The sequence below is a fragment of the Vanellus vanellus genome, assembly GCF_965231255.1.
Source record: "Vanellus vanellus genome assembly, chromosome: 11".
Classification (NCBI taxonomy): Eukaryota; Metazoa; Chordata; class Aves; order Charadriiformes; family Charadriidae; genus Vanellus; species Vanellus vanellus.
In genome coordinates, this window is record NC_138916.1 from 15,799,969 (window position 1) to 15,819,311 (window position 19,343).

General features: G+C 39.7%; 1 protein-coding gene across 4 annotated transcripts in view; it reads right to left on the minus strand.

Moving 5' to 3' along the window:
• Nucleotides 1–3,274: 3,274 nt before the first annotated feature.
• ZFAND6 (zinc finger AN1-type containing 6) overlaps nt 3,275–19,343 on the minus strand; it is a 38,507-nt gene continuing 22,438 nt past the window's right edge. For 3 of the 4 annotated variants that reach the window (XM_082489053.1, XM_082489054.1, XM_082489056.1), the window contains 5 exons: nt 15,764–15,933; nt 14,359–14,470; nt 12,093–12,193; nt 4,874–4,987; nt 3,275–4,257 (listed from right to left, as the gene is read on the minus strand). In XM_082489053.1, the coding sequence (XP_082345179.1) occupies nt 4,109–4,257; nt 4,874–4,987; nt 12,093–12,193; nt 14,359–14,470; nt 15,764–15,914 (627 nt within the window). In that variant the 5' untranslated portion in view covers nt 15,915–15,933 and the 3' untranslated portion in view covers nt 3,275–4,108. Of the gene's footprint in view, nt 4,258–4,873; nt 4,988–12,092; nt 12,194–14,358; nt 14,471–15,763; nt 15,934–17,354; nt 17,438–19,343 lie in introns of those variants that run through there. The other variant, XM_082489055.1, reaches the window with a different exon arrangement.

Sequence of the window (19,343 nt, forward strand, 5' to 3'; positions counted from 1 at the left end):
CCCAGCAGACAGCTCCAAGATCAGATGTAACTCCGCTCATTCACCTTCTGAGGGGTCGCTTACATGCCAGGGCGACGGCGAAATGATGGTGCCCACACTGAGCAGTTCTTCCACCAGGAGCTCAGCAGCCCTTGCGTAGTGGCACAACTCACACCCAAAACTGCCACTTTGTGTGCTTTTTAGTTTTGCCATGTTGCACCTCAGTGAGTCCTTCCCTTTTTTCCAAATAGTTTCAGGAACTTAAAAACAGAGATATATACTCATAGACTCGTTTTGGTTGGAAAAGACCTTCAAGATCAAGTCCAACCATTAACCTAGCACTGCCAAGTCCACCACTAAACCATGTCCCTCAGCACCACACCTACCTGTCTTTTAAACACCTCCAGGGATGGTGACTCTACCACTTCCCTGGGCAGCCTGCTCCAACGCCTGACAACCCTTTCGGTGAAGAAATTTTTCCTAATATCCAATCTAAACCTTCTCTGGTGCAACTTGAGGCCATTTCCTCTTGTCCTGTCACTTGTTACTTCAGAGAAGAGACCAACCCCCACCCCTCTACAACCTCCTTCCAGGTCGCTGTAGAGAGTGACATGTATACATGCAACCAGCCCTGAAGAGCAGGGGGGGTGGGGGCTGGTCTTTCTGCTCCCAGCCCCAGCTTTCTCCCACCTGCAGGAGAAAATCCATCCCTAGTCAGGAAAAGTAGAAAGCAGTAAGGGAATAGCCTTGAAAGTAGAACTAAATAGCAAAGCCCACCCCTTCGCAATAAAAACGGTCAGATGCTTGTGACTGCCAAGCCAAAGAACTGGTTTGCTGCACAGCACTTTGTTTTGATTTTGGCAGAGAAGACTCATTAGAAGAAAGGCAGCAAGCTGTAGAGCCAGATATTCAGTGTAAGCTGACACACCACCATTGATGACAGCCCATCTGTGACAGCCCTTCACTAGCGGAGACGCGAGCTCACGTGGTGCTGCTCCAAAGGGGGTCTTATTTAAATAGTACAACGCCTAGCACAAACTTCTGTAAAATTTCCTGTAAAGTTCCTGGACTTAAGGTACAACTCCATTCCACTGACCGTTGGTGATGTTTTTAAAACAGCAAAGATGTTTTATGCCAAGGTTCTAGGACTGGGGTAGAATAAGTTTTGCTTATTCCAAAAATGAAACAAAACCATCTTGAAAGCATGTTTCAAATACACACTGTGCATCTTGAGAAGACAGATTTACAAGTGGTGTGTAGTGCTGCAAATGTGCTGGTATTAATTAAAACGTTCATCTGCTAACCTCAAGCTGATGACACAAAATATAAAGCTTTGCTAGTTACCCAGGCCGAGAAGCAGATCAACCACCACGATAACGCAGAGCCGCTGCCAAAGCAAACACAGATGACGCACAATTCTCAAGTATCAAGGAAAGGTGGATTTCCAGTCTAAATGCAGGTTTTATGTAATAGGACTCAAAATTTCAATATTCTTAACACAGAGCTCTGCGCGAGCCGGGCCAGAGGAGCTTTATTAGATTGCTTTGAGAAGGATTGGCGTGGAAAGAGAATTTCCTGGTGCTGACCTGCCCCACCGCGGGCACTGCCAGGCAGGTTTCCTCTCGCGGTCACGGTTCCTACCGTGCAATCGAGGGCCAGAAGAGTTGCTGCTTCAGAAGGGACAGTGGTAAAGGCAGTATTGTGCGCTCCAAAGGCAGTCGTTTCTCTTGTACTTTTTCTTGCAGTCTCTCAGATACCAGAACACACAAACAGGATTGGTTTCCCCCCACCCCGTATCGTGAAATCTGGAGTCTCCTCTCTGCTTAGCCCAGAAGCACGAGTGGCAGAGGAAAGGCAGACTGGAGAGGAGGGTGTGTAGGGGAGTGAAAAGGACACTTTTAGGAAAAGGAAGAGAGAGACCAGAAATAGGGAAGAGGGAGGAGTCAAACTGAGAAGGGAAGGATTAGAGAATAGGGAAGTAGCAGCAGAGAGGAAAGCAAACTGAGAAACCCCCACAAAAGAGAAGATGCTGCTGCTCTTCCCGTGCTCTGTGCTGTGTAAGAGGAAGTTTAGCAAATGCTCTGAGGAACCACAGGATCTTTGACCCATAAAAAGGCAGAGCATTACCAAAACTTCCTGGAAAGTTATTTATTCCCTCTTTTACTATGTGCTTTATAGATTGTGGTTCAGCCATTTTTGCAAGCACAAGAGACTTCATTTATTATTGGGTCTTGCAGATTACTTTCTATAGCTATCTGTCAGAGAAAGCTCCTTCTGCTGCATAATGTTTATATGCTAAATGTAGTGCTTCATCTACTAATTGCCAGCCATAGCTTTTAAAGAGCATTCAGAATTTTAAAGGATGTAGCCAGCTTTGATTAAAAATTTAATGTTTTAAATGAAGCCACGCAATCTCATTTATTTCACAAATGCTTGAAAGCAGCAGCAAGTCACCAAGTGAAATTTCAACTGCAGATCTGTACCATCTGGAGAGGAATTAGTTCTGCTTTAGTGTACTGTTAATTTTGGTGATAAGCAGCACCGGCTGAAGTTACCATGGTACTACCTAAGATACTCAACCTTTAAGTTACATGGATGACCAGGGTGGTTGAATAGTTGATGCACAGATTCTGATCTGACAAGACCGGCAGTCTTAATTGGAAAAAAAAAAAAAAAAAAAAAAAATTACTGAGTACTCTCACAAGACAAAAAAAGAACAATTCCTCCTACCCCCAAATGGGGATCACTTACAAGCCTGTAGATCTGCTAAGGAGCACGTGGCAGGGGGAATTGTGGCTGCATTCAACACTGACGTCTACGGATTTCAAACCTCAGAGTAAGGACATCTCACAGGAGAAACTGTCTCCAGAACCATTCTCTCACCTAACTTCAAGGAAGTCTCTGTAGTGCTGTCCGGCAGACACTGGATGACAAACCCCACAGCTATACTTCCTAGAACCAGAATCCCATGCATGAATCCACAGCCTGCTCACTGGCCACATCCGTTTTACCTGTATGTCTGCCCCCAACTTAAATACATTGTCACAAATGACCCCAACTCCTTCCCATGAGTGACACGCTGCGCTGGAAGCATGGAGAACTCCCTGGGCAGAACATAGCAATGAACACATAGGAAGCTTCTGGAAATCATAAGTTATAGGTAAAAAAGTAAAAACAAAAAAATCAGAACTTAACTGGCACTGGGATACAGATGGTCTCATGTGGATCAATACACTGTGAGTAAAGGAACCACCAATGGAAGGTCCCCATGAAAATAAAGCAAGAGAAATCCAAATTACAGATGCCAGTGACAGCCACAGGGGCTCCGATTTTTTAAATTTTATTTAATCAAAGTTAAGACGTGGATAAACATAAATACAGCACAGATACTTCAGATCATTCTTCATATTTGTGTACAGACAGACTGATGGATGTAATCCCAATGAAACCTGCAGTCAATGAAGTGCATACAGCCTTCCCCGCACACACACAAAAACAAAAAACAATTAAAAAAAAAACACACGCAGACAATCTCAGCACACACTCTCATTACAAATGATTCATACATAAATAGGTAGAGGGTGCAAACAAGCTAATATGCGAACATGTATAACCTCTCGTTAATGGGAAAAAAAAAAACAGAAGCAGCCATAATGATTAAAATACATTCAGTTACTGATAACTAGTTGTGCCATACAAGGCATTATCAAAAAAAGGAAATTGTGCTGCAGAGAAAAGCTATATACAACAAGAAAATAAACTGCAAAGTTAACGCATGCATGTTTTATCCTGGAAAAGCACAGCCCTCCAATATTTTCTCCACAATTGTTATAAAAGCCCTCTGCACTCAACTAAAATTAGAATGATCTTAAAGGATAATACTTGTAAAGTTTACTTAAGTCTTCAGCCACAGAAAACTGCAATTAAAATAAATGTTCAGAGTCATTTTCAAAACAAAAAAAAAAAAACAAAACCAAAAAAAAAAAATCTATTCATCTGATGACATGCATGATTAAAAGGTCTAGGCAAGATACACTGCTCTACATTCCTGATGACTAAGGAAAAAAAGCTCAAGTCAATTTAATCTGCAGATGGTCAGAGGATTCTGTATTCCAGCAGAAGCAGCAGTTCAGATCTTCTGGATCTTTTCCCCAACAACTACAGGATTCTCTTTTCTGATTTTCTCAGCAGCATCAGCTTTGTAATTGTAAGAGCAACTGTGTACATCTGAATAACGGTGCATACCACAGTAGACGTTTCCACACCGACACTCAAACCCTGTGAACAAAAATACTAGCTTAGACATTTCAACATTCTTAATTATACTGGTTTGGTTTAAATCCTGAAGGTGTTCACTCACTAGCAATAAATCTCAGTCACCAGTGTCAATCAGCCAAAGAGCCTCTGCTGCAGAAAGCATAAGAATCACAAATAACATTTTTTAAGCAATTACAGTAAGATTTGAGTCGACTGTTCCTTCCTTCTACATGCTACACTAGCACAAAACACATTCCTAGGGATCTCCTGCTCTTTTTCTGTGTTTATGAATGTTCACCCCGCAGAACTCAAGTTGTCTTAGGCCCTTTCACTGAACCACTGCAAAGCTGGTTAGTGACAGCAGCAAACTATCATCCAGTTCCTCAGCTAAGCAGACTTCCAAAGGGAAGCACTTGGAATTATGAATTTCACTTAAAGACAGGAGCTGAAAAACAAAACAATACATGAATGACTAAATCTAGCAAGAGTCAAGCTGAAAGCACCTTTGGCCAAGTTTTATTTCAAATCAACAACATCAATATGACCATGCCCCGTTTTTCCCCTTAAGAAAAGAACCTTTCAAAGGTCCAAAGCCTAAACAAGTCTCTCTAAGAAAAGTGAAATCAGAATGTCTTACCAGTAAGTCCAACCTTCTTCCTGCACATGAAACAACGATTCTTTTTCTGTTTTGGTTTGTCAAGCGACTTGTCTTGCTCTTCAGGTGTAGGCTCTGCATTCTCTGACACTGAAGCTAACGTTAAAAAAGTTAATAAGAACAATGGAAAAAAAAATACCAGTCTCTCTTTCTCTCTCTACGTCATACGATAATCTAAAGCCCATGTTGTAAATTTAGGTTTTGGGGTTAGCATCTTCTGTGTCTGAAGTGTAATGGACTCTCAGTAGTGGTACTGGAACTCCCTCCTTCTGGACCTTCAAATCTAATTTAATTAGAGAATTCACTGAATGCTCGTATGAAGTTCACAATACAAAAACACCATAAAGAAACAGAATAATTAAAAATGAGGTTTAAGAGTAAGATTCAGTGCTGTCAGATTTGGGAAGAGAATCCAACACCAAGTCTTTCTGGCCCAGTGTTACTAGTCCAGTTCCTAAAATTTGCTTGTAAGAAGCATTGTATTTATTAGGATCAGCCGAGTAAAACACTCCCTTTCAAATACTGAATCAACATTATTTTTGCTGAAGGCTGCAGTACTGAGGCCACACAAAATGCAGTGTTTCAGAACAATCTCTACAATGGTGATGCCACTGCTCTTGCTTACCTGGAAAACGCATACATAGGGGCTACTCACTACCTGGGGCGAGACATCATTAGGTCAAGATACACAGACTTACCAGGAGGGAGTACACTATCCTGAAACCCAGAAGGAAGCAGGTAAACACCTCATTTTAAAGACACTTTTGCTAGGACAACTTTCAGCCTACTTTAATATTCTCTCACATCTGAAAGACAGGTTACAGGTTGTGTGGGAGAACATAAACAAGTAGTGGTACTATTTGCCTGACCCAGGTAAAAATAGAAATTGGCTGGTTTTCCTCAAGTATTTGCACATTCCTTACATTGCAAAACAGAAATAGAAACCAAAAAGAAACCCAACTTCATTTCACGAAGGGCTAAAAGCCAATCTCTGCCTACCAGCCATTGCTAGATCACAGCAGGACAAGTCTCCAGTGAGTCAGGTATACAGAAACTAGGAGTATTTACAGCAAAGAGGCAAAGAAGGAAAGCAAACTCCAGCTGGGAGGAGTGTCAGTGGAAGCAGAGCTAGTACCAACACTGTAAAGAAAGGAATACAACAGCAAGCCCAGACATTTGTCAGGGAAAAAGCTGCAGGCATCTCTCTGCAGCTGGACTTTTGTTAGGTGGAGACTCTCAGATGCAGTTCTGTGCTAGTTCTGCTCCAGCCAACTGCTATTCTACATGACAATTCTGGTTGGGGGATTTTCCTTTGCTGCTAGTTTGATGCATTTTGGAGGGTGGGTGGGTGTATGGCTTTTTTTGTTTGTTTGTTTGTTTTTTTTGGGGGGGGGGGGGTGTTTGTTTTTGGTTTTTTTTTTTTTTTTTTTTTAAAGGAAAGGGCACTTTCCACTTTTGTGATGGTATCAAAACATTGTACACTGTACCAAGCAACATCAATGGGTAGCAAAATACCTGACTACCAAATACATTGCCCAAGTGGACAGTATTCCAAAGGTTAATCTAGCAAAGACAGACTGTTATACATGGATTACTAAATCATTTAAAAATCACCATCTATGTTAGAAGCAGAGCTTTTCTTTGTCCTGAAATTTATAATAATTGATAGTTTGCAAAACAAAAAGGTTCAATAGCTTTAAATGGCTGTCACAGGGCACATTTCTGAGCAGACAGATAATATTCAAACTTTGCAAGATAATCAAAAGTAGTAAGTATTAAGAGATGTGAGATAAATATCAAAAGTGATAAGACTTACTCAAATGAACTATTGCAGTGTTATACAGAACAGACATTGCAGTGTTTATTAATTCATTAAGAAAGCTTCATGCCATGAGTTAGTGTTTAGCAGCTAAAACTCCCAAGTTTGCATTTCCTATTGTAGCAAAATCCAGTTACCTCAACGTAAGTTTTACTAAAAGCCTCTGTAACTATCAGCCAAATTTAGAAAAAAAAAAAAAGGCACTGTTCCCTGCCTAACAAGGCTGTCCAATACATACATACTTACATTTTCTCTGTACGTATGGTGCTCACATTAAAAAGGTTTGAAAATATTTAAGGGCTGCTGCTCACTGTAGAACTGAGTGGGAAGATCCTTCTACTTCTGCCACGAGTCACTGTATCTACTGTAGTAACCATAAATTTTAGGTCTCAATTTGCTTTTGCACAGAAGCCAGAGATTTGACTCAAAATCCTCTGCGATAATGGTGAATACCCCAACCACTGAGCCACTCTTAGATGACAGCGTGCCAGTGTTGAGTGCTCAGTCTGTAAGCCAGCTGCGATGAACACAATAGAAAAAAGCCAGGTAAAACTCAACACCACCCATCCTTGGAACTCAGAGGAAATGTGCTGCAGCCGCTTCCAGGTCCTGTACTGTGTCTGGATTCCAGGATGCTGCTGCCTGCTTTGCTTAAACCGATCCCCTCCCTTCCCCCAGCCCTGCCTTTAGCTGGAGAACAGAAACACTGGCAGCACCAGTACAAGCTGCCAACTAACCAAAAAAGAATAAAGCATGAATACACACTCATATTTCTGGAGCTGACAAGTTGGGCTGGCTGCTAGAAGTCCCCTATTTTACAGACCATGTTCTTAGCTGATCAAAACAAGCAGAGTCTGGATTTCCTCCTAAAGGCAGCAGCTTTTGCTACTGCTTTTGCTTCTGCCAACCCTGCCTGAACACCAGTGTACGCTGACCAAAGAGCCCCATGAGATAAAGTACACTCCAGTCCTTGCATTACTGTAGGCACAACACAGAACTCTGTACATTTACTGCAAGACTCCTGACACCTTGTCTGGTCTCTTCTCTCTCCCTACTCTGGACATTATATGTTTATCACCCTGTATTACCAGGCAGAGCTTCTCAAAGGTTCCTCATTCCCACAGGAAGAGTATCAACAGCTACCTTCACCTCTTAAGTGCATCTGACCACACTACCATACCCACTCCTCCAGAGGAATGAAATGTGAAGTTCATCCTAAGCAGAAGATCTCTACTTCCTAACATTTTAACACTAAACTGTAGTAATCAGCTTAAAATAAACTGTTTCAGTGTTAGGAAGAGGCAAATTAAATAAAAGCCCACTTACCTACAGAATTTAGTTTTAAATCTTTTCTTGTGAATACTTCCTCTCTCCCTGGAGCATTCATCCAGTAAATCAGGATATCCCATATTATTTTCTATTCTTGTATCATAATCATACTCTACCTCTGAGTCCCCAGTACTGTCACAACAGTCTGAAGTATCCATCAATTCCTTTCTAGTTCTGCCTACTGAACTAGCCCTGGCAAGGTACACTGAAGTTGATACCATTAGTTCAACAGCATTTGCTATAGGTCCAGGTTACCTCCGTGTAAATTTCTGCAGCAACTGAATTGTTTTAATTTTTCTAACTTAGTCAGCAATGACTGAATTTTTAAACTCGTTTTACCTCACAGAAGTCCTAGATGAGTGCAAAACCAGGTGAATTCCTTGAAAAGAACAGCCGTGCACCTTTTGGCCAGTTAAGTTAGCTAAATCTTAGTATTTTGATAAAATACTAACCACACCATCTTACACAACTGATTGCATTTTGCAACGCTAGTATACGGACCTCTCCCATTTAGCAATGAGTTTGAAAATCAGAGCCGCTGTTTCAGTTCTCTGAATTTTTCAGGCTCAAAGCAGCTAAAAGCTCACCCGTTAACATGATTTACAGTTTCAGCCCTGTGTTCTTGAGTTGTAAGAGCTCCGTAACATATGTGGTGGAGTGCTCCTGCCTTCCATGACAAGTTTCATTTACCTTTAAAAACCTCCCTGAAATATAAAGCGTGAATCTTAAACCTGGATGGTTTTAAAGTCATTAATGCTAGAGAAGTGACGCACCTCTTTACCCGCTTGCAGGCTTGCCAGGAGGCTGCCCTGTTAATCCCCTGGGTAACAAATCAGGAATCCTGACTGGCTAATCCTAACAGGGCTGTAATGTTGAGTGAGAGGTACAACAGTCCGTGAGGCAATCTGAAATGATTTGGAGAGATGCTCAGAATAGAAGAAAGCTGCTAGAGAAGCTGGATTGTACCTTAGCGAGTTTCATTTTAGGTCATCTTTAACAGTATGTTCATGATATTTAAGAACATTAAACTAAAAAAACCCAAAATTTCTATTAGCCCCTATCTAGCATCTGGACTTTTTGCAGTGTTCCATACTTACAAGCATTAGCACACAATCACTAAATGTAAAAACTAGATTTACCAACACATTCTATAGTTTTTCTCTCTATTCTGCAATGCACGAATCCAGTGAAGACAAACAAATCTGAACTGCTCTTTGAGATTTTTATCCCTTTGCAGTTTTAGCTTGTCTGCAAATAGGAAGGACTGTGTGCACACAGCTCAAGTCCCATCTATCTGTCTGCTTTAAAAAAATCCTAACAGTAATCTAAGAAAGCCTAACTATTCACCCACTCTTTCATTCATTGTTATTGTAGCTTAGTAAATTGCTGAATGGTGAGTTAAGGGGACCTTGACTACATACAACTACAATAGACTAACTTATTAAACAAGTATCATAAAACAATTTGCTCCAGAACATACATTCCAACAAAGCAATATTTTTATCACAATAAATACTGAACAAATGATCAAAGCAGACATAATTTCTTCTTTCCTCCCCTACATCAACAGAAGTGGCATTATAAGCTCTTCAGTCTGCAACCAACTCCCACAGTTCTGTGACTTTTTGTTCTTCTTTAAATGCTACAAAGCCAGACGATACTAAATAACTTTGATGCACACATTTGTATTACATTCTTGTCATCAGCCTAAAATTCCAATTCTGAATGATATGTGGAAAAACAACCAAGCCAAAAAACTCTAGGATGCACAATTGTGACAACAATTCAATGAAATCCACTTAGCATCCATTATATGCTGCTTTCTTTATAAAATTACACTTTCAAAGCAAAATTTTTTAAAACTAGAAACACTACATTTCCTATGATTTTCAGTTAAGGGATAGCACAGAAGCAACTCTTCAGAAAATGAGGCTGACCCTGCCACAGCGAGTTATAAATAGGGATTGTAATTTAGAACTGCAATTACATGGTGGTGGTGTTCTCAGTTTAGAAATCACTATGGTACAAAGAAAAGGACATAGGACACAGCTGAGTACTCTGAACACCTGATATAGCTTGATCCTTGAAATACATACTGTAAAACGCGAATATGCCCCTGAAATCAAAGCTTCTACTGAGAAACCTATCTTCTCACAGGGAGAATTAGCTCTAGAGGTGGAGAAATAGAAGGAGCATAAATTTATCCAAATTGGCAAGAGCGACATTCCTCTGAAAAGTTGCTGGGAAAAGTCTTTTCACAGGCTTAAGTAACCTCACAGCCCAAGCATCAAAGATTACTTTCAAATAAAGCACTGCCCTCACCTCTCAGTGAAAAGACAGTATATGCTGTAAACCTAGAGTTTCAACTTACAGCTAAGCCAGCAAGTAAGACACATATGTAAACAGAGAGACTAATTCAGGCACTGGATGGAAGATGAAGAATCATGAGACTAACAAGAGGGGGGAGGAAAAAAAAAGACAGGGCAGTAGGAAGATCAGCTTACAGAATTTGCCTTTATATTCTCTGATACATGCCACATCCATATCAGTGTAAACCCGCACTGCAATATTTGTGTGCCTGACTGAGGTGTTCTACTTCTGAGGTTCCCAGCAAGGGATGAAAGGAGAGCTGTATCTGTAATTATGCAGAGGTATATCAACTGAAAATCTAGCTTGCAAACCCACCTCTGCTGTGCAAATATATAGAAATTAAAAAGCGCAAGCCTTTTCAGCACTTGCTCTTCTCTCAAGCTGGGTAAGGCCAGACATCATTGATCAGTATTAAGAGCACACCTTATGTGCATTGTCAAAACTTAGGCATCAAGAGCTCTCAGCTCCAGAAAACAAACTAAGTAGCAGGTATTAGAACATATGTCTAGAATATATCTTTTTAAGAGTAAACATGTTTCTAATAATTGACATGTCAAAGGCTAGAACAAAATGGCATTAGCATTAAAACCTTTCCTCTGAGTTTTACAGCTACTGTTTGTGTGACTGAGGAGGTGGCCTTACTCAGTGCAGTAGCTGAATAATGACTCTTCTATTCCACGCTACAAAAACGGAGAGCTCAGGTTTAGAAAAGTATTGGAAAAGCAGAACTTTGGTACCAGACGTACATTGAAAGAACTTATATTTAGCATCTTTAAGTGGAATTACATGTTTTATCGGTGGAAAACCTAAACACTTATGTTTAGACTAGTCTACAGAAACTTAAGCCTACCCACTAAAGCCTTAGCTGTGTCAGCAGATGTAAAGGCAGAATGCTCACTGACTTACCTTTAAATACCTTTAATAATGCCTACAGATTACAAGTTCAAGCAAATTTTGTATACTATCTGACATTTTTCACATTTTCCTAAGAAATACTATTAAAAACTCTTTAGGTTTAAGCTCTACAAGCCTGCACATAGAAAAAAAAAAATCAAAGAGAAAACACACCTTTACATTGTACCAGCAATAAGTATTTCAGGCCAGTATAGTTAAAAATCACCCATTCAGCCATTTTCCTTCAAGAAACCTGAGTTTGTGGTTTGGTAATTTTACATTTGATAAAGTGAATTTCATTGAGTCAAAATATTACACCACTACAGTTCATAGGTGAAAGGTTCTTTTATAGGTGTTTCGCATTTATACAAGATACTAACACTGTACCTAGAATAGCTATGTCTTAACACCCTATATCACAAATATGCTCATAAAACTTCTGCAATATTTATTGCAAACGACTACTCTGAGAAGTAGCAGATACTCAAAATTCTACTTACATGTAATAGCTGTGGCATAAAGACAGAACAGTAGACTGATTTACGATATGCATTTCCAAACCAAATTAACACACTTGTTCCAGCAGATACAGAAATTGCCAGTTAAACACAAGTTTTCAGTTTAAGACTTGCCCTTTAAGAACAGAAAGTTTATCCTTATTTTGCCTTCTGATTTCACAAAATATTTGTGTTTGAGAATGAGCCATCACTTGAACAGGAGCATATTACAAATAGTCAAAGTTTTAAAAGTGTTATTCATAAGGTCTGTCTCCAAAAACTAGGCACCAACCTTGCAAATCTTCTGTCTCAGGTACTGTTTTGTCCACAGCTGTACTATCCGGTTGGGATGATGCTACAGATTCTGTTAAAAGTGACTGACTTGACACAGGGCTGAAGGGCAAAAAAAAAGAAGTTATGATTTTTTATGAGGCACATCCATATTCTATAGAGCATTTCTGAAAGAAATACCTTAGAGTACATATCGATGAAAAAACATGCCAAAACATTTCACTCTGAAGTTTTTTCTGTAGCCATTTAAAACCACCACTGTGTCTAAGGATCCTGTACAATCTGAATTGATGAAAAAGTTAAACATTTTTGCAATCATATCGAATGCAATAAACCAGTTCAACTATCAAAAGGAAAAAAATATTTTGGGGTAGTTTGGCCTACCATCCTTCCACACAGAAGCAACAATGCAACATTCAATATACAAGGATTTTGCAGTATAAGTCAGCAAGATAATTGTAGACGAGCTACTTTTTTTCTAGTGATACGAACAAGAAAATTGCAGCATGTCAATGTTTCCAGTACGGAAGCATCTGCAGCTGTACACAGAACCCCTTAGATTTTCACAGTGCAAAGTGTAGCTGGCCAAACTTCCCAACCCTGTCAGCCATACCGACAAAAAATCACAGCATGGCTGAAAACTCACAGATGAATACGCTGGACAGTTATGGGAGAGAGATTTGATACTAGCAGTCACTTGCAGCCAAACTGCTCACCCAGCAGCTCTACAATGGAACAAGTCAGAGCTGAAGTCCCAAGCGAGAGGCCGCACCACCCCACTTGTCCAGGTTTTTTTTTTTTCCTCCCATTCCACTTAGGGATTCACTCCAAAGCGATGAAATTGTATTATCCAGCAGCTCATGAACGAGCAAAGCCCTACTAGTAGTCCATGACACAACCAGGGGATTGGAGTTGCAATAAGAATTGCAATTAGGTCTTGAACCACAGACCTACAAAAGGGCATTGTCAATTTAGTAGACATTTCCTCAGAGTATCAATCACAGCTGAGGTATTACCAGAGACTGAAGTTGAAACCCTGCTTTTATTTTGGAAAAACAGTACAAGTGACACTGATTTTTTGAAGTGCAAATCTAAGAGCAACCATCCATTCATTTCTCCTGTAACCAGTAATCAAGCTAGTGATCAGAGAGATACTTTGTTTTCTCTTTCACAGTATTATAAAGATTGCGTGAGAAAACAAACCAAAGGCACTGTAATTGGTTCACCTCTCTGCATTGACCTGCATGATTTCTCTTCCCCCCCCAACACATTCCAGAAGAGTTGTATCAGGGTAAGATATCTATTTTCTACCCCAATTAGAAATGCCAGAATGGAAAGACCAAATACAGCATCAAGCATGGCACCTATCTCTCAGTTCATATGCAGGATCCAAGCATTGAGATAACACCTCCTATAAAAAGCTAAGGAGCAGAGAAAACAGTCTGAACAGAATCAGCCAACAATAACTGATGAAGTCACCCTCAGGCTGTGTTTTACTACATTCTGATTTTTAAAGGAAAGTCAGAATGAATACTACTGCAAGTTAACTTCTACAGTATAACAGACTAACATTTTCACTGAAAAAATTTCCAAAGCACTTAAGTCACTGTTGGTTGTGGCATTCTAAACTGAAATGCAGACACTAAATATAAACAAATATTTAGCTTTTACAAATGGAGAGCACTTAGTAAGTCTGAGTGATTTACAAGAGGACTTTATGTCTCCTTGAATAATCCAGTTGGAAATTGCTTGTTTAATAAGATATCAGTTCAGTAGCACAACTTGTACTGAAGCCCAAATATCTCTCCCCTGTTCTAGTATGCTCTGCTTTTTGCGAAGCAACTAGTTTGTTAACACATTATCATACATTTATTTATGAGAGCTCCAGTCAACAGCTTTCTGCCATTTCACAAAAACCTCAAATTTCTAAGATGGAAAGAGCTCTCCTTTGGTAAGCGTACAACCAACTGCATGTTGTGGAGTCAGAAGACTAGCCAGACAAATCTCAGTAGAACAGCATGAAGCTGGCAATGCTCCTATTTGAGGCCAAATTCTAAAGACAAATTTGCATTTGAATGCAAGATGCAGCTAACAGATTAGCTACTATTTACTGTGAGATCCCATGCTTTAAGTTAGCAGTTAAATCTTACATGTTTTCCTAATCCAGGTCCTAGCGTTTAATTATGCAGCATCAGTACACTACATTTAATCATCTTGATACAGATTTTTTACATAAAAACACAGAATAACAGACAGAAACTGCTTACCTTGGCTGCATAGATGGAGTCGATGTAGAATCTAAAGTTGACTGAGTTTCCTGGGCGCTGCCTTCTGTGCACTGAACCGGTAAGGACTCAGTTATACTACTGACAGAAGTTGCTGGAAGGAAGACAGTAATGTAAAATGTGTTACACTACTTCCTGGGATTACAAAAGTTATACAATGCAATTATTCTTCGACCCTCATGACACCAGCCAGGAAAGTAATTGAATCTCAGCCTATGTCATAATGAAACATAACTTTACAAAAAGTAATTATGTTTGGCCATATTTTGATCATGTTCCAGCCCCAGGCCCCCAGAAGTTACAGAGCACAAAGTTTTTGAAGCTGGAGCTTTAATAGTTCCTATTTTCTGCTAATTAAAACATCTACAAACAGCTTTCTCAGCATAAACTGCAGTATTCTGACATGATAAACTTGTGGGGTTTTGTTGGTTTGGGTTTTTTTTTTGTTTTGTTTTGTTTTTTTTGTTTGTTTGTTTGTTTTTTAAAACACCAAGATGGACCTGTGAGAAACAGTAGTGTAGCATCGTTAATACCAACTTAGGATCCATTTTGAAGATGTAGAACCTAGATCCCCAGTTTTCAATGGAAGTTATTGCTTCCATTTTTAAAGGCAAGTTTAATATTAAGTCAAAGAGGGAAGTTTTCAAGAGTGTGCCACGAGATTCCTTGCTGTCAGTATCCAGCCAAGCCAGAAGAGGCATTTTAGAAGCTCCAGGCAAGCATTCCCTAACCCTCCTTCCCTCAGCAGAACATGAAGTTAAAAATGTCAGGGCGAACAGAGCAGAGAAAGGGTTCCTCTTTCTCATGGCATTGCCATTAATTTAAAGGGGGAAGAGCCCTCTAGCTTTTTCTGGAGCGTGAATGTATAAAGGCAGCACTTATTTCAATGGGAAACCTGCTTTGTAGGAAAGACCATAGTACACAGGGCACTGGGCCAAAGAGAATAAAAAGTATCTCTATCTGAAGTTAGGAGAAACTATTCTTAAAAAGCATCTAAAGGTTAATCCTTCAGCATCAGGCTGTAGAAACTAAACATCTGTGTTTTAATGCTTTTCACAAACATTCCCCAAGCTGTTATCTCTACTGTCAGTAATTTCAGGAAAAATATGCTGGTATAGTATTTTTCTGTATTTTTGTATCTTGAAATTGGAAATACTCAGATTAATATAAAAGGTATTCACAAAAGTCTACTTCTGAGCGGATTAATCACGGCACGATTATATTACAAGCATTTCATCCAAGTTCACTCTGTAAAGTAAGAAACTTAAATAAAATGGTTTGCGCTAATGCTCCTATACTTTTAGTATTTAGACATGATCAGGAAGCAAGCTGCTGTCTACTGTGTCATTTTGAGCTGTTCGAACAGACGTATGTTAGCATTACTTACCAGGAGGGCTAATTCTACCATTACTGTTCTGCCGTTGAAGATGTTCTTTGTAGCACACTGAACACATGCCATTTGTACGAGGATTCCCATAAAATCCGCAACCAGTGGAACAAAGCATAGGCACTTGGCTACGGTTAGTTTCTTGAGCCATTTTCCCTTCTTCTATGAACCTGAAATTGACACACAGAACCCAGTATTTACGGGCCTGAGAAACTCTGCTTTTACAGCTGACACTTGAAAAGCTAATGTTTCCTATAGCTCGGCAAAAAAGATCTTCTAGAAAAGACACCTTGCAGGTAACTCGATGCCCTTTCCTAAAAAGTCTATAGTCCGACCAATAAATACAGTCATATGTATGCTTTGCATGATCCATACATACAGACCCACTCCCACCACTTTACAGTCAATATATAGCCCATAGAGAAAAGTGATTCTAGAAAATATTGGAAGTATTATTGGTTCTAGCAGTAAGTTAAGGGGAGGTAAGGGAGGAGAACACCTATGCTGAACTCGTCTTGAAACTTGAACACCTGATACTGTGAATGAGAACTATAAAATGAAAGACAAGCATGGCAACACATGCTTACTTACTGCATAATAATTATAATTAACAACAGTCACATGAATTCACAAGTTACCGTTTTGTCACCACGTCATTAGTGGACAACACAACTACTTACCACAAAACCCATATTATGATTTTTTTTTTTTAATACGCAAAAAGAAAATCACCCTTTCAGTTACAGATATAGACTAGGTACCCACGCCTCCTATATATTAATTTTGTGTGAAAATACACTAAAAATGAGAAATAAGAGATAAATTTCAAGGCAACTCATATAACATCCTTAAATCTAGTTTTCATAAACTCCATCATTTGTATTTTTTGTCCCTGGCTTGTAAAGATTTGAAAGCCTTCTTAAGGCAAGAAAATTACAACAAATGGCCATTTTCAAGGGTGTTCAGACACTCCTAACTATTCTCAAGTGGTTTAACTTTAAATCAGTTACTGACATCTGTCACTTAGCAAGAAAATTAATTTTCCATTTTTTGCCCCGCTCCAAAAATATATTTTGGTGCTTTTTTGTATCTGTTTTGAAAGAAAAAAAAACAAACACTTCTCATTAAGAAACTAAGTATCTCAAAGTATCAATTATTTCACCGAAGATCAATTTAGGTCTACCATTTTATACTTCCCAATTATAAATTAGGCTGAAGCACAGATAATTTCAATTCTTGCAGGTCAAACCAAAAGATAAACAATATTACTGAAAAAAAAAAAATAAAAATCAATCTTTCAAGTAACAACAGTATGTATTTCAAAAGCAAAGAAAAAAATCCAGAGGGGAAGGGTTTTCAAGATATTTGAATACTTCACCAATTATAAAAACTAACCAAGTTATAAAACTAGATTAAACCACAGTAAGAAGTACAGCAGGGTAAAACGATTTGCTTTTACATAAGATGCATTCAAAGCCAAATACAAACAGTTTTCCCATTATTTTGTTTTTAGATAAATGTCCTCATCTCCTCTCACTCCCACATCCATTGCATTTTGTTTTTATTTCCCCAAAGCATATGAAATTGATACCTCAAAAGCAAACCTCTGGGTTGCAAAGCTAACAGCAACACAGAAACAACAGTCAAGTCTTCTGCTCACAGCAGCAAGGTACTCTAAGGATGAGAAAGAATTCAAGATATAAGAAAAGGAAGATGTACAGGCAGGAAGACAAAAAAAAAAAATAATCTGATAGTATCTTATTCAGCTTCAACCTGCAATTAAGCTTATTTCAGCTGTTTGACTGCACTCCCCCACCCCAATAAAGAAGAATTTGCTTGCGACATACAAAGCCCCCATTGACCTCAAACGACAGCTAAATTTGATTTTGCTGAAGTACTGTACTTGTAGCTGAAAGAGCACTTTCATTCCTGCCTTTCTCCAGACAGCCCTTTAGAATGAAGCTGCAAATAGCGCATGTGGGAATTCAATTCTTATGCTGGGCCCAACATTCAGCAAAGCCATTTCAGGAGAATGTAAATGAACACAAGTTTTCTGTGCTTTGGTAACTCAAACCAATTTAAAGATGAAACCTTACGCAAGTCACTTTTGGCACAGAATATTTAAGATGGAAAGACTAATTAAAAAAACACTTTGGATAGAATATTTCAAGGGCTAATAGAGAACTCAATGTCACAATACAAGCATTAATCCTTTCAATTTTAGACAGCAACACATTAGAAGAACCCTACCACACTAACTTTCAAAATTTACCACGATTACCTTTCTGTTCAACAGTTAGCTTCAAGCAGCATGCAGGGGCTCAGTAACAGCACCGACTACTGCTATTTTCTTATTCCCCAACACAACCGTCGCTGAAGGGACGGGGTGCTAACGCAACCACAGCATAACAATTTCTAACATGGACATGAACAAAATAAGTCTGCTCCAATCCGATAAACAAATTGTGAAAGGTGCACAAAGATGCCCAGAAGAAAAACAAGAAAAGCCAGACTGAGTTCCAGCTAAGCCAGTTTCCGAGTTCATTAACCAGTGGATCCTGCCACCAGCCAAAGCACAAGCCACTGGCATGAGGCTCCAGAACACTTAAATCTCCAAGGGGAAGTGCCAGGGATTCTTCTTAAGAGTTTTAATAAAAGCCACAGGAAGCGGAAGATCCTTCATTGGTTACTAATATTTGGGAAACAAAATAGAGAAGAGATAGGATCAAACTGATGCAATGTTATTAAGTCAAATGAGAGAAAAGTTGAGCCGATACCATAGCTTGTTGCATTCAGAAGGGGCAAACATACACTCCCCCAAACCAGGTCCAGTGCTCAGCTGGACCCTCACCAACCCAAAAAGTTCTTGAGCAGGGAGAGGGGGGAGGAAGGACCGTCACCACCATAGAAAGTTTTCTAACAGTTTGGTGAGCTCAATCAGTCCATACACAAAGACTGAAAAGAAAAAAGCACAACACACAGGGGGGAGAACTCTGGAACAGATGCAAGGGATGACACGTGACCAGGAGGGACAACACACGTTTTAGCAGACTGTAAGCTGCTGAGATGGTTGAACTGATCTATCGGAACCCTAAAGCCACAGCATGCCAAATCAGTATAATGAGCTTTTGCTCCCCAGCTTCTCACTACCTCTCCCATGCTGCTCCCTCCCTCTCACATCACCGAAATGAATCAAGGAAGCAATCAAACTTAGAAAACAAACCACTCCATCTTTTGCCAATTAGTTTTAACAGGCTGGTTTCCGAGCTTGTGTTTCTCATGTGTGCTGTTTGGGCACGAGAGGGTCTAGCTGCAGACACGTGTGGAACCGCTTGTTTCAGCAGCGGAGCAGGCTTAAAGCATTAGGAGAACTACCAGCCAAAATCAGGCATTGAAAATATAAGAGATCTAAGTACTGGCGGATCCTGCCACCGTCCTTCAGACATGCCTCTCTTGTACGCATCTACTACTGCGTGAGGGCAAAGGCCAAGATGACACAGCACTGTGCCTCAGGGACTTTTCTTCCTTGCCACTCGGGCACAGCAGGAGCCAAACAGCCACAAGCAGAGCAGCCCAACTC